This window comes from Trachypithecus francoisi, unplaced genomic scaffold (genome assembly GCF_009764315.1).
Source record: "Trachypithecus francoisi isolate TF-2019V2 unplaced genomic scaffold, Tfra_2.0 Lachesis_group0, whole genome shotgun sequence".
Taxonomy (NCBI): domain Eukaryota; kingdom Metazoa; phylum Chordata; class Mammalia; order Primates; family Cercopithecidae; genus Trachypithecus; species Trachypithecus francoisi.
In genome coordinates this window covers 70,078,058-70,092,315 of record NW_022681453.1, presented here as the reverse complement: position 1 = coordinate 70,092,315, position 14,258 = coordinate 70,078,058, and the positions used below count along the sequence as shown (strand labels likewise).

Genomic DNA, 14,258 nt, shown 5'->3' with positions numbered 1-14,258 from the left:
AAATGATCCTAACCTGAAAAAGATATTTAATTTTTAAAAATTGTAAATAAAGGTAAAATTAATACAAAATAAATGTCAAATAAAAATCTGTAGAAAAACTTAAACATCACAAATACTTAATATCAAACTCTATTACTCTTAAAGATAAATTTAAAATATAACATTGGACACAGAAAATTTTATTTCATTTTGTGTTGATGCTGGCTGAATTAAGGCAGAGATGGAGAAGGGACAGGGAAAGAACCTGTTCCCATTAATAGAATTTCCAAGAGCACCATCCAGATGGATGTTAGGGTATATCCTGCTTCACAGTAGCTCAGTTCCTTCAGACAATGATAAAAATATTTTGTCTGTTTTCCCTGATTTTGTTTTGGCATTGAAACAGATATTGTTTTTGCCAAATCAGATTTTAAATTCATTTCTGATCTCATGTTAGTATCCTGCAGAGCAACATTCTCATCCTCTTCTATTTGCGTTTCTGCCATTCAAGTATTCACAAAGAGCTGAAGCCTACAGCAAATATTCAAACTTGTGAAAATACCAAAGAACATTACTCAGCATTATTTGAATAATGTAATATGTAAAAATACGTTAGTATTTCTTTGCAAAAATGATTCACCATTAGCAACATATAAGAAGGCCATGACCACACACTTATCACATGGCAAAAGCAAGACCAACTAATTAGATTTTGACTGCTTCTCTCCTACCCACTTCTGTTGACTCTGCTTTTACTTTTAAGTGGGCATCAACAGATTCTTCTGAATCAATATATCTCTATGTTGACTGTTGCTCTTTAATTCTCAAAGAATGGCACATGGTGCTCAAGAAATGTTATCATTATCATTATTTCAATCCCCATCTAGAGGTCCCAGGAGACCACTCAACTCACTACTTTCCTCAAGCAAACTTCTACAAATTCCTCTTCTGAGTTAAGATGGTTACTGTTGATTCAGCGGTCCACAACAGGAACCTGGGTTAACTCTGACTCTTCTCAGTTCAAACATCTAATCAAGCTCCATATATTGTAATTTTTTCCTCAATCTCTCTTGAATCTTACCCTTCCCCGCTGTGCCTTCTCCATCCCTGTCACTAGAGACTTAGTTCAGGTCCTCTTCATTTCTTGATGGGGCTATTATCAAAGCCTTCCATTTATAACTGGCTGCCAGTCTTTCAGCCTGATTACTGACAGTTTCTAAAATGCATATCTGGTGATCTTCTCTTGTTTATAAATGTCAGGGCATCTCTACAGTTAAAGATAACATCCAATCTCCTTGCATATTATATAAAGCCTTTCACAATCTGGACTTTACCTTTTCAAGCTCCTCTCTGGTCAAATCCCCACATAGCTTTATGTCAGCTTCACAGATATTCTCACTTGCAAACGTCAAACTTTTACACTTGGAAGATTTTGTAAGCATGGTTCCCTGTATTTATAATACCTACTTTTAACCAGTAAAACTTCTATCCATCATTTAAGACCCTTTCCTGCTTGAGAATCCTTTTCCCTATAAAATTCTTCCCGGACTCCTCATGGACAAGTAACATTTCTATCATTTAAATTTTACAGCACTGCATACATTTTTATAGCATTAACATGTAGTGCTATGATTTTCTCTTTATATCTGTCTCTTCCATTAGGCAGTGAGCTCTAGGATGGAGATAAGTTTCCTTGTATTTCTCTACCTTGCCCAACACTCAACTCTGAAGCAGTTGCACAGAATAAGATGTGTGTTTATGTGTGTGTGCATACACACACATTTAAAAATGAATGAATATATACACAAATTAATATAGTGATAATTGTTGGCATTTAATCTTTTTAAAAAGAGGAAGTACGGAACATTATATAGGATTTGCTCCTTTATGTCAGAGGGCAAAAAAAAAAAAAACCTCAACTTCAGTTGGAATAACATCTTGATGAAGCAGAAATAAGCATTCATTTATTCAGCACTTTTAGTGGGCAAAAAATTTTCTGCTCCCCATGAAAAAAATTATGGAACCACTCTTACTGGGAAGGGAAACAGCAGTGTCAGTCCAAGAAACAGAATCAGGCTGTGTGTGGTGGCTGATACCTATAATCCCAGCACTTTGGGAGGCCGAGGCATTTGAGACCAGCTTGGTCAACATAGCAAGGCCCCATCAGGACACCAAGGCAGGAAGATAACTGAGCCCAGGAGTTTGAGGTTACAGTAAGCTGTCATCATGCCACTGTACTCCAGCCTAGGTGGGTAACAGAGCAAGACTTTGTCTCTAAAAAATGAGAGACAGAGAGACAGAGAGAGAGAGAGAGCAAAGAGGAGAGAGATGAGAGAGAGAGAAAGAGAGAGACAGAGGAAGAGAATATCAAGATTCCTGAGTGTTACAACCACGCCAAGATAATTTTAGTACTTCCTATCACTTTTGGACAAACCTGGTCTCTTCTAGGAGCCTCAGTCTTCTCCCTCATGAGATTGGGACCATGGTGATATTTAAGATACTCTCCTGCTACAGCTATGATCTCTAAAGATCGACACAGAGTTCTCAGGCAAGCAGGAGAGTTCATCATCTCTCTTCACTGTATTAAATTATGAAAGGATGAGGAAAACAGAGGATTTCTTACAAACCATGAAAGAAAAATGTACAATCTAGTTTCAGAAAATGCTAACCATTAATAATGAAACTAAATACACCATACTTTATATTTACCAAGTGAAAGTATGGAGAGAAAATGAATTGCCATGATTTACACATAATTTTTTTTTTTTTTTTTTTTTTTTTTTTTTGAGACGGAGTCTCGCTCTGTCACCCAGGTTGGAGTACAGTGGCCGGATCTCAGCTCACTGCAAGCTCCGCCTCCCGGGTTTACGCCATTCTCCTGCCTCAGCCTCCCGAGTAGCTGGGACTACAGGCGCCCGCCACCTCGCCCGGCTAGATTTTTGTAGATTTTTTTAGTAGAGATGGGGTTTCGCCGTGTTAGCCAGGATGGTCTCGATCTCCTGACCTCGTGATCCGCCCGTCTCGGCCTCCCAAAGTGCTGGGATTACAGGCTTGAGCCACCGCGCCCGGCCTACACATAATTTTTAAAAACACATTTTAAACTTTTCTGTGCATCTTTAAAAGTGTGAAGGCTATTCTCCCCTTTAAGTCAGAAAGGAGGTGGCTTTTTTTCTAATTATCCCTCAGCTTTCCAAGTTTTCCTGACCATCGTGAGAAATAACTGTGCTTATCTCCATCCTTGGTTGCCAAGAAGCTGCAGGACTTGGGGAGTGGGTGTCACTCCAGGAAGGAATTCCACTCCATGGCTTGATATGCAGCTCCTGTGAGCTAGCTCCAGCCCTGGATTTTCAACTGCTGCAGGACAAACCCCGTGTTGCCTCACATCTCCAATCATCTCACTCACCAGCACAGGGCCCAGCCGCCCAACCACCCTCACTGTACAGACAATCATCCCTTTCCTGTTTTGCTCATCCCTTCATCTTCCTGAAACCTCTAGAGCTGTTGGCAGAAACAAATAGAAAACATAACCTACAGCTTTAGAGAAACTATAGAAGAACAATCCAGGTGAAGAGTTTACATGAGGAAAACAGGAAAGGAATGTCACCATGAAGAAACTACACAACTAACAGAAGGATTAGCATACAAAGAGCATAAAGTTACGTGAAGTTCACTATAAAATTAGTATGCTTAAAATTACTAAACATATACAGAATAGTCACCATAATACAAGAGGATGATGCCATGAAGAGACAAAAGCAACACAGAAACAGAAATAGCCAGGTGCTGCGGCTCAAACCTGTAATACCAGCTACTCAGGAGGCTGAGGTCGGAGGATTGTTTAAGGGCCAGGAGTTTCAAGCTGCAGTGAGCAGTGATTGTGCCAGTGCACTGCAGCCTGGATGACAGAACGGGACTCTATCTCTTAAAAAAAGGAAAGAAAAGAAGAAAATAAATTTAAAACTCAGAGGACAGGCTGAACAGCCATCAGAGCAGGAGAGAGAACTGGTGATCTAGAAAAATAAAAAACAAAAACGAAAAATAACCAGAATGCCACACAGAAAGGTAAAGAAATTTACAGATAAGCAAAGGAATAAAAAACATGGTTTACAGAATTAAAAGACTAAACCAAGAGTTAATCGGAAACAATAAACAAACAAGAGAAAAGGCTATATTCAAAAATATAAGGACAGAGATTTTTCAGTAAGTGACAAAAAAATCTCTCAATTTAAGAAGCACCACAAGCCCATAGCAGGATTAATAAAAATTCTCGAGAAACAATAACTGATAATCTAGCATTCTATACTCACTAAACTGCATTAAAGAGTATAGGGGAAAAAAGATATATTCAGAAAAACAAACCTGAGAACAACTTAACACTCATAGATCATCCATGTAATACCTACTGAAGGGTGTGTGTACTTAAGAAAATGGAACACAGAAAAAATGACTGTGATGAAAGAAGCAATGTTGAGCCAAAAAACTGGTAAACTTTTGGGTAAATCTATATAAAACTGAAATGTATGTAAACAATGACAAAAATGGAGATGATTAATAAGGAGAAAAGTTAAAAACAAGATGGAACAAATATACTAGCGCCAAGAAAATAACTAAAATGCAGACGATAAAAATACAGAAATTAAGCATATGAGAGAGAAGCTGAGAGTCATGGTAGACAGAATGAAAAGGTCCAAAAAATGGCTAATAGGAGAGAAGAGAGAGAACTGATGAGATGAAATATTCATAAGATTAGGGAAAATGGAAGAAAGACAGCTTTCAATGGTCCTATTATTTGGATAGAGATTAGAGATTTTTTTTTTACTTCTAGACTACATTGTCAAGTATGTATTTAAGAACTTTAAGAATAAGCACTAAGAGAAATACACTTATAACTTCAAAAGTAGAGGAGAAAAAATATTATAAAGAATATTCGAATAATCAGTAGAAGCTATGGGAAGAGGGGACAAAGAAAAAAAAAGCTTAATAAATAGAAAACCTCAAATAAAATATTAGACATTGAACCATACCCATAATCATTAATGAATTCAGAGGACAGACGCTCTCAGATTACAAACTGAAAACCAAACTAATCCAGATATACGTTGTTTATAAGCACTATACCTAAAACATAAAGCACGGACAACTGAACGCCAATGAACCATATAATAGAAACATACCAACAAGAATTAACCAAAGAAAGCCACTGTATCTTTTAAGTTTAGTAATTAAAAAAACACAAAAAGCTTATTAAACATAGAGAAACAATGAAATACAACAAGCTTGTAAGCATCTAATGACACAGGCTCAAAATGGGTAAAGAAAATTGGCATAATTGTAAGAACAAATTGACAAATCCACAATCTTACAATGTGATTTTTAAATACATATTTCTCATAGTAACATAGCTGAAGCATGTAAAATATTGCTAACGATACAGAATATTGAATAATACAACTATAACGCTTCCTATGCAATGCATGTACAAATACCCTAACACCTGCAACATAATGGCTCTTAACTTCTCCACCTTGGTGGCTGCACTCCAAACACACTGGCCTCTTTGATAATTCATCAAGTACATGGGCACATGCCTGCCTCAAAGCCTTCATATGTCCATTCCCTCTGTCTGGAATGCTCTCCAGTCCCCATATTCACAGGGCTCATTCCTTCATTATCTTTAAATATTTGCCAGAATATAATGAGCCTTACCCTAAGCACCTTACTCAAAACTGCTGCTCCTCATACCCTAGCTAATCTATTTTACCCTGATCTAATTTTTCCCCACAGAACTTTTCACCTTGTAACAAATTCTACAATTTACTGATTATATTCCATCTCCACCCATTAGAATGTAAGCTCTACAAAGGAAAGAATATCTATCCTGTTCAGCAATGTATCTTCAGCATCTAGAAGAGTTTCTGGCACCTGATAGGTGCTTAACAAACATCTGAGGGAAGGAGGGAGGGCAGGAGGGAGGGAGGGAAGGAGGAAAGAAATTTATGCAAGTTACAAGAGGTTAGATAAAACCGAAATCGGAATTTAGCAAGATAGATTATAAAAATAGAGGAAAGGCACATATAAACAGTATTAGGAATGAAAAGGGGACTCAATACAGAGTTTAAAACTTCATAACAATGATGATGGTAATTTAAATATTAATATTTAGTAGGGGCTGACACATGCCAGCTGCTGTTCTGCACATCTTACACGCTTATTCAATCTTTATCCAGCCATAAGTTAGTCATGATGATTGTCTCCATTTTACACATAAGAAAACTAAGACACACGGTCACATACTCAGTGATTCCTGGATTCAGGGTTCAAAACTATGTCCACTGTCTCCAGAACTTACACTCTTAAATACATTATTCTGTTTTTGTATAGAGAATTCTATGTACATCTTGATAGTGATATGTATAACTTGGACAAAAAAGACATTTTCCAGAAAAATAGGGTATAGAAAACCTGTACCATTAGAGAAACTAAATCAGTAATCAAAAATCTACCAAAAAACATAAGAGCAAGGCAAACATTCATAGGCAAATTCTATAGAATCATGATGATGCCCAACTTATTCATACTATTTCAAAGAATAGGAAAAAGGAAAAGTTGCCAAACTCACAAGATTATTTCGTATTATATGATACTAAAATTGAACCAGGACAATAGAAGACAGAAAAAAAAACCCATAGGCCATTCTTACTGGTGATCACTGATACAAATATTTTATTAAAATATTAGTAAACCCAATGGAACAATTTATTTTTAAAAATCACGATCAAAGAGACTTTATTCCATAAATGCAAGGATGTTTTAACAATAGAAAATGTTAAATGTAATTTATTTATTGAAATTCGGTCCCAGATAATTCTTTGTTATGAGGGTTTTCCTTGTGCATTACACAATTGTTTTTCTTTTTTCCCCAGCTTTATTGAAGTACAACTGACTAACAAAAATTGTATATATTTATGGTATATATTTTGATATACATAAATACTGTGAAGAGATTACCACACCCAATCTAATATGTCAGTCACATCACATAACTACCTTTGTGTGTGTGTGTGGTTGGGAACAATTAAGATCTACTCTCAGCAAATTTCTAGCATACAATACAGTAATGCTAAATATAGTCACCATGCTGCACATTAGATCTCCAGAATTTATTCATCCTGAATAACTGAAACTTTGTACCCTTTAGCCCACATCTCCCCATTTCCCCCACTCCCCAGCCCACGGAAACCACCATTTTATTCTCTGTTTCTACCAGTTCAACTATTTTAGACTCCTCATTGTCTTAGTCTGTTTAGGTTGCTATAACAAAACACCATAGACTGGGTACTTTATAAGCAACAGAAATTTATTTCTCATAGTTCTGGAAGTCTGGGAACTCCAAGATTAAGACCCCAGCAGATTCAGTGTCTGGTAAGAGCCCATTTCCTGGTTTCTAGATGATGATGTCTTCTTGCTGTGTCTTTCAGGACAGTTCTTTGGGTGGTCTGGGACCAACTCAGTTCCTCCCATATTCTTGCTTGCTGTTCTCAAGCATAACTATAGAACATGCTGGGAATACAACATCCTGAGTTAAGAAGGAACTGACTGGAACACCTCAGGCTCTGTTCCAGACCCTCCTAGAAAGAGGATGTCCTTCAACACTTTAGCGCAGTGACATTTGGGTATAAAACTCAGAGTGAGCTGCTTTTCGGGTTCTCTCAGCTGACGTGCAAGTGGACATGTGCAGACGAGACTCTATCTGTTCCAGGAAACTTTTCTGAGCCTTGGGGAACTGGCTTTCACTGAATGCTAGTCTTCTGTTGTCCTTTGCTGCCTATTAAATAATACATCCACTTCATGAAACTTGTTTTGTGTATCAATGCTCTGTCTCACCAGAGTCGGGCAAGTAACCAGTGCACAGTAAATTTGCTTCACAGTCCTTACTTGGTGAAAGGAACTAGCTAGTGCACTGAGTCTCTCTTATAAGGTTGAAGACACCATGTCTTTTTACCACTAAGTACTTTAGTGAATACTTCCTAAGAACAAAGATACTTTTTATGTAATCACAGTAAATGTATCAAAATCGAGAAATTTAACTCTGATCTAAGAGTATTAGCTAATCTATAGTTTATACTCAGTTTCATCAATTATCTCAACAATGTCTTTTATAGCTATTTCTCTTCCTGTTCAGATTCTAAGCCAAGGTTCTTCATTACATCTACTCATCTTAACCCATTTATGCCCAGTGTTCCATTACTGGAACGCTAAGCATGTGGGAGTTATTTACATCCTACTGCTCAAGGTCATCGCCAAGGTCTGAATGCAAAAAATCAAAAACTTGCAACCTCAGGCATAAATGGGTTAACTCCCTAGTCTTTTTCAATATTGACAGTTTTGCCTTCACATTTGTTTGTTTGAGGTTTTCTCATGATGAGATTTAGGTTATGTGTTTTTGGCAGTAATATCACAGAAATGATGTGTCCTTCTCAGTACATATATTAGGAGGTACGTGACATCAGTTTGTCATAATATTGGTGAAGTTTACTTTGATCACTTGGTTAAAGTGGTATCCAACAGGTCTCTCCCTTATAAACTTACTTTTTTGTCATTAATAAGCAATTTGGGGGGACATACATTGTAACTAAATAGCCTGCTTCCCATCAAATTTTTGCTGACTGTTTTCACCTCAGTGATGATTTTCTAACTCCATTATTCCTTGTATATATATCAGTTGGCATCATACTGTGAAAAAAAAAATGCTTGCTCTTTGACCCCATTTATTTATCAGTAGGGATTTGGTGATTCTTATTTTATTCTATGGGCTATATATTTATTTTAACGTTTGAATTGTCCCCGATTTGGCTAGAGGGAGTTCCCACAAGCTAGTCTCAACATATAAGAGAAACTCTAATCTCAATATATTATTCCCCTGTCACCAACCAGATTTCTGGGATTCACTTTCCTGGTGTCAAATATTCTTTTTTCAGAGAATGCATCATGAGTTTATATTAATAGCGTAAACATAATTAGTAAAGTAAATCTTCTGAAAAAAATCTGAATTATTTTGGGGTAATATTCTATTTAGAGATCAACTTTATTAATATGGATATCAAGAGATAAATTTAGATGAAAAATATTACCATTTAATGTACATGATTTTGATAGATACAGTTATCCAAAGTAAGTTTGGTAATCAATCCAGAGTTTATAAAAGACAAAGTTTTTATCCTTGTCATTCAAGTTCACTTTTATACCTAAAGTTGCAAAAAGTATTCAAGTTGAAAAAAGGATATGATATCAAGAAATCTGACTGATATACACTTATCCAGAAATAGAGGTTATGGAAGGCTATTTCTACAGCTATTTCTCAACTTACATACAAATAATCACTGTCAATTGTTCATTTAAAATTCCAAACTCCATCCAATATTCCACAGAGATATTACTAATAAAAAAAGAAAGTGTTGCCACAGAGGACCCTGAGGATGATACTGTTAACCCCTTTATTTTTGTTTAAAAAAAAGCAACATGAGCCCAGAGAGGCGAACTGTTACAGAAACAGTGGAAAAATCTAAAATTTGAATATAGTTTTCAGTATGTCAAGACAAGGGCTATTTTAATCATGTCATTTACAATGGTGAGATTGACAAATCAGTCCACAAAAAGCAGCTATTTAGCCAACAGTGTGGCTGAAACATTTAGCAATGAACAACAGTACTGCAGCAATCATTCTTAAAGTAATAAAAGTTATTATGTTGAAAAGAAGTTTTTTTAATGATGAATTTGAGGCTAGGTTAATTAAAAGACAATTGTAAGGTCCATCAGTATTTGTTGGGATTACTAGCAGAAATTTATAGGGTCTTTAGAGGCTTGTGGCACTGGCTCTTTAATGTGAATAATTTTACTACAACTTAGGACTTTCCTTTTCCATGACAGGCGTGGACCATCAATATGATTCAGACTTACGTGGCATAATTAAGGTTGTTTGTGGCCTCTCCATTAACTGCCAACACTTTATGTGTAAATTTCAGATTTGTAAATCTACCCTGAGAATACTACAAGAAACATTTTCTGTATTAGAGATGAAGTAATACTCGAGGCTCCTAAATTTTATTTTCTTGAACTAGAGTATTTTATAATATAATTCTATATCTTCCCCTCATTTTATTTGACAAAAATCTCTTCAATTTTTTAAGGATGTCCTCTTTAAAACTAAATTTAAGTCGCTGGGTTTACATGTAGAAATCATCTATGACACTCAGGCTTCCTCCATTATTACCTATTTGGTGTGACCAATTCCTGGATCTCCGGTGACCTGAGGCCTTTTCCTTTACTCTTTCCTATCTTCCTCCTCTAACCAGATTTGAGGCTGAAAACAGGAGGATCGACCCTCCTGACACTATGCTCAGGTTTCTCCTAGTAAAATAGGCAGCTCTACCTCAAGTAGAAAGTGTATTCTCATATATAAATTTCAAGGATTGTCTTACAATTAACACAAAGAAGCTATCACTTAGGTGCTTTAAATCTTCATGTGAATGGGAAGAGTTTCCATATATAGTTACCGCTGGATGAAATACATTTCATAAAGGCAATATAGAGAAGAGAGAGAAAATGTTTTATTCACTTTAAAGTTGAAAACACAAAATGATCCAGAAAGCTTTTTCAGCAGTTATAGGGTGTTATTTTTCAAAACCTATTAAAGTTAATTACTTTTTGAATATTAGAATTGTCCATGATAACTAATAAAATGGGTAAAGCAGCACTGTACATACCCTGAGTAGCTGTTGGAGGTAGTTTGAGGGTATTGTCTAACTTCTCCCAAAGGTAAGTTGGTCGAGGAATGCCTTCCTCTGAGCTACAGAGCAGGATGACATCGCTGCCAATATCCTGGGATCCTTGGATTTGGCAGTGTGGGGCAGAAGGGGGAACTATAACAGGAAGAGTAAGCAATAGAGTACACATTTTACTGTGAGCCAATTGATGATGGAGGAGACATCAACATTCAGTACACTGGACCCTTAGATTACATTGTTTTGGGAACATATACCAGGAGACAGCCTCACACCTGAACCCAGAGGAGTCATGTACCAATTCACGAGGCTTAGGCATAGGAGCAGACCTGCAGCTTTGGTAAGCAGAGGGCAAATATGTACAAAGGGGCTTCACCTTTTGATTATATTTTCAAGGTATCTTAAGATCTTCTTTTCACTCTGCTTCCTCTGAAGAATTCTTAAGATCCATTGTATCAACATGTTGCTTTTAAAAACATTGCTGAAAGAGGCCACTTTTAGAGACTTCAGGGAAAAGCAACCCTTATCCTGCCAACTACCCTCTGGCAAAGACCACTTTAACAAGGTCCTTCATTACTTTACAGACAAAAACCGGACAGACCTACTTTATACCAAATTCTGCTTTATGGTGGGGAAAGTTAAACTAAGGTTCAAGTAAAAGCAGAGTTGATAATAACGTAGTGGACATTTCACAACCATTAAGACAGGACACAAAAAACAGGGAACAAAAATTACCAAAAAGAACACTAAAGGAAGAAGGTGGCATTATACAGTAAAAAGCAAAACAAAACAAAACCATAAACTAAGCGCATGGCTTGAAGTTTCATGCAGGGGAATGCAGACGGTAGAGTTTAAATCCAATTTATGATTTATCTGTAATGCTAATGACTTTTCAGTAAATATGTACACCCTTTCCAAAATGAATAAATGAATGAATGAAAAAAATGAATGCAGAGTATACACATAGGAATCAGAAAAAAAAAGACTGGGTAGGGGAAGAGAGAACAATAAAAGGGTGTGGGTAGGAAGAGTAAAAATCTTAGCAAATCCTAGTATCTACTGTGGTGGGGCAAACTAATCTTTGATTGCCTTTGTCATTGTCACTGTGATGCCAGGAACAGAAATCCAAAATAATTCTTTGGAGGTAGCATTAATTATAAAATAAATTAAGGGCTTTCTTTTATCTTCTTTTTAAAAATGATGCTGAGAAGTTAAGTCTGGACAAACAAAAAAGAAATAATGTTGGATAACATGGGAAGTCAGTCACCTAACTTACAGGTATAAGTATCCGAATATTTAATTCCATTAGTACACTATACTCAGTACTCAAGAGTATTTTAGAATCTATACCATTTTTAATATAATACAATGAATATGATTTTGAGAACAGAAATCCCCGACTTGGTCATTAGTTTTCTTATTCTGTTTGAAGGCTGGGAGAAAAAGGCACCAAACGCAGAGGGAAAATGACAAGAATTCCCAACCCCTGAATTCTTAAGTGACTCAACAACAACGAATGAAAAAGAAAGGGTGGGTGGAGTTTGACAAGGACTACAGGAGTAGATTCTGAGACTTGAGTAGGATGGAGGAGAATCAAGAACATCAACCTTCTCTAAGTACTTCTTCCATCTCCCCAGATGAACTGAGTTTAGCCACCTCTACACAAGTATTCATTTAGAAAGCAGTATTTTATATTAGAGACAGAAGAACTGGAAAATCAAACATGTTCATAATGGATATAACTTAGTATGAGATAGTCTAACAACATGGTGTAATGGAAAGAGTGCTGGTTTGAATAAGGAGATTTAAATTTTAATCTAAACTTTGTTGTTTATTTTCTATGTAATCTGGGGGAAAAAAAACTAAATCTATTTGGTCTCAGTATTAAGGTGATAATATGATTTATTCTTCAAACAAGGATACTTTTGAGAGTAAAAGGAGGTACTATTATAATTATGCCAGGACAACACGTGCAAGCCAAGAACTGTGGTGATCCTACTCAGTGTCACACAGATGTGAAGTAATAGTATTATTCTCACACATGCAAAAACTTCTGCTCTGTACTAAAATACGTCATTCTTGATTTAATTTGCACTCAACAATAAGTTCTGTCCTGTAGAAGCTTAAGAAAACTGAGAGACCACTTCTGATGGTATTTGATACCATCTTTCTTCACCTTCAGAAGAAAGTCGTTAAAGACTAAGTTTTAGAGACCGCCAGAAATGAAGAAAGGAGGGGGAGACTATCTGTAAGAAGCATGGAGAAGCAGAGAAGAGATGGAACTGAGAGAAGACTGAAAAAGAACATAAGCAGACTGAAGGTGTAGAAACAAGGGCAGAAGCAAGTATGCTTGAGAGCAGATTCGTAAGTCAAGCCCAAACAGCCCAGGACGCTTGTGTCACTCACCTAACACCGTGAGACCGGTGACCCCAATGTTTCTGCCCCCTATGTCTGGAAGGTTGTTGACCAGGCATTGGTAGGTTCCAGTATCTGATAACTGAGTGTTATTAATGAAGACAGAGACATTGGTAGCTGGCATGGTGCCTGTAAATCCTACCCTACCATGGAAACGAGGGGCACCGTCAAACATCTGTCCACCCTGATACAGGATGACCTGGAAAAGAAAGCAAAATAAATACACTGGCCACTCTATCCTCTCCTAGACACAAAACAATAACTATCTGGTAGACAGCACCAAACGTTGGAAAATTTTATTTCTAATATGAGAGTTATCATCAACTTTTTTTTCCAGTACTTGTTCATAGGTATCTTGGAGTTTTAATTTTTCACATATCAAATTAGAATAATATGTTTTCCTTACCTAACACATCAGAACATAAATAATGTCTTTGCTGCTACCCATCCTACTATCAGTTCATAAATATTTTTACCAGTTCAAAAAATTTATTCCAAAATAAAAATTAAAAAATATTAGCACTGCCATTCTCATGCTTATTAGGTCACATAATGATAGATCATAGGTATAGACTGAAAGTAAATAAATGTCACAGAAGGGAAGTAGAGTTACAAGTCCATGACTGCTGTTCTTATGTCAGCCTCTATTATCAAAGTTAAGTCTTCAGGGAAGACCTAGAATGACATAACAAAAAGTCCATTGGGCTGTGAGTGAGGGACTCAGTTCTATTCAAGCTCTACCTGTAAATGTGTTTAGTAACTCTACTCAAGCTCTTTACTTCTTTAACTCCATCCTTGATTCCTAAAATAGTAAGATTGAACAAAATGATCTTGAAGGCAGAGTCTAACTACAAAAATTCTATGAAGAAACAAAAGAAGCTTCTATTTAATTTCATATCAGAAAATTTACCTTATCAAATATTTTGAGGTAATAAGCTTACTGAAGGAGAAAAGCTTAACACTGTAAATAAAGGTGTAAGCATTATCACAATTCATTAAATTCCTGGGCATTATTTTCTGCAGTGAGTTCTACAAATTATGTGTCTTTTTCCTGTAATTAATACAGCTTATTGGGGAGTAGCT

At 36.3% G+C, this 14,258-nt stretch overlaps 1 protein-coding gene across 6 annotated transcripts in view; it reads right to left on the bottom strand.

Moving 5' to 3' along the window:
- The window catches only part of IGSF11 (immunoglobulin superfamily member 11), a 227,645-nt gene that overhangs the window by 8,749 nt on the left and 204,638 nt on the right, over positions 1 to 14,258 (bottom strand). For 5 of the 6 annotated variants that reach the window (XM_033211179.1, XM_033211177.1, XM_033211174.1 and 2 more), the window contains 2 exons: positions 13,167 to 13,374; positions 10,743 to 10,898 (listed from right to left, as the gene is read on the bottom strand). In XM_033211179.1, coding sequence (XP_033067070.1) covers positions 10,743 to 10,898; positions 13,167 to 13,374 — 364 coding nt within the window. The remainder of the gene's footprint in view (positions 1 to 10,742; positions 10,899 to 13,166; positions 13,375 to 14,258) is intronic. The other variant, XM_033211175.1, reaches the window with a different exon arrangement.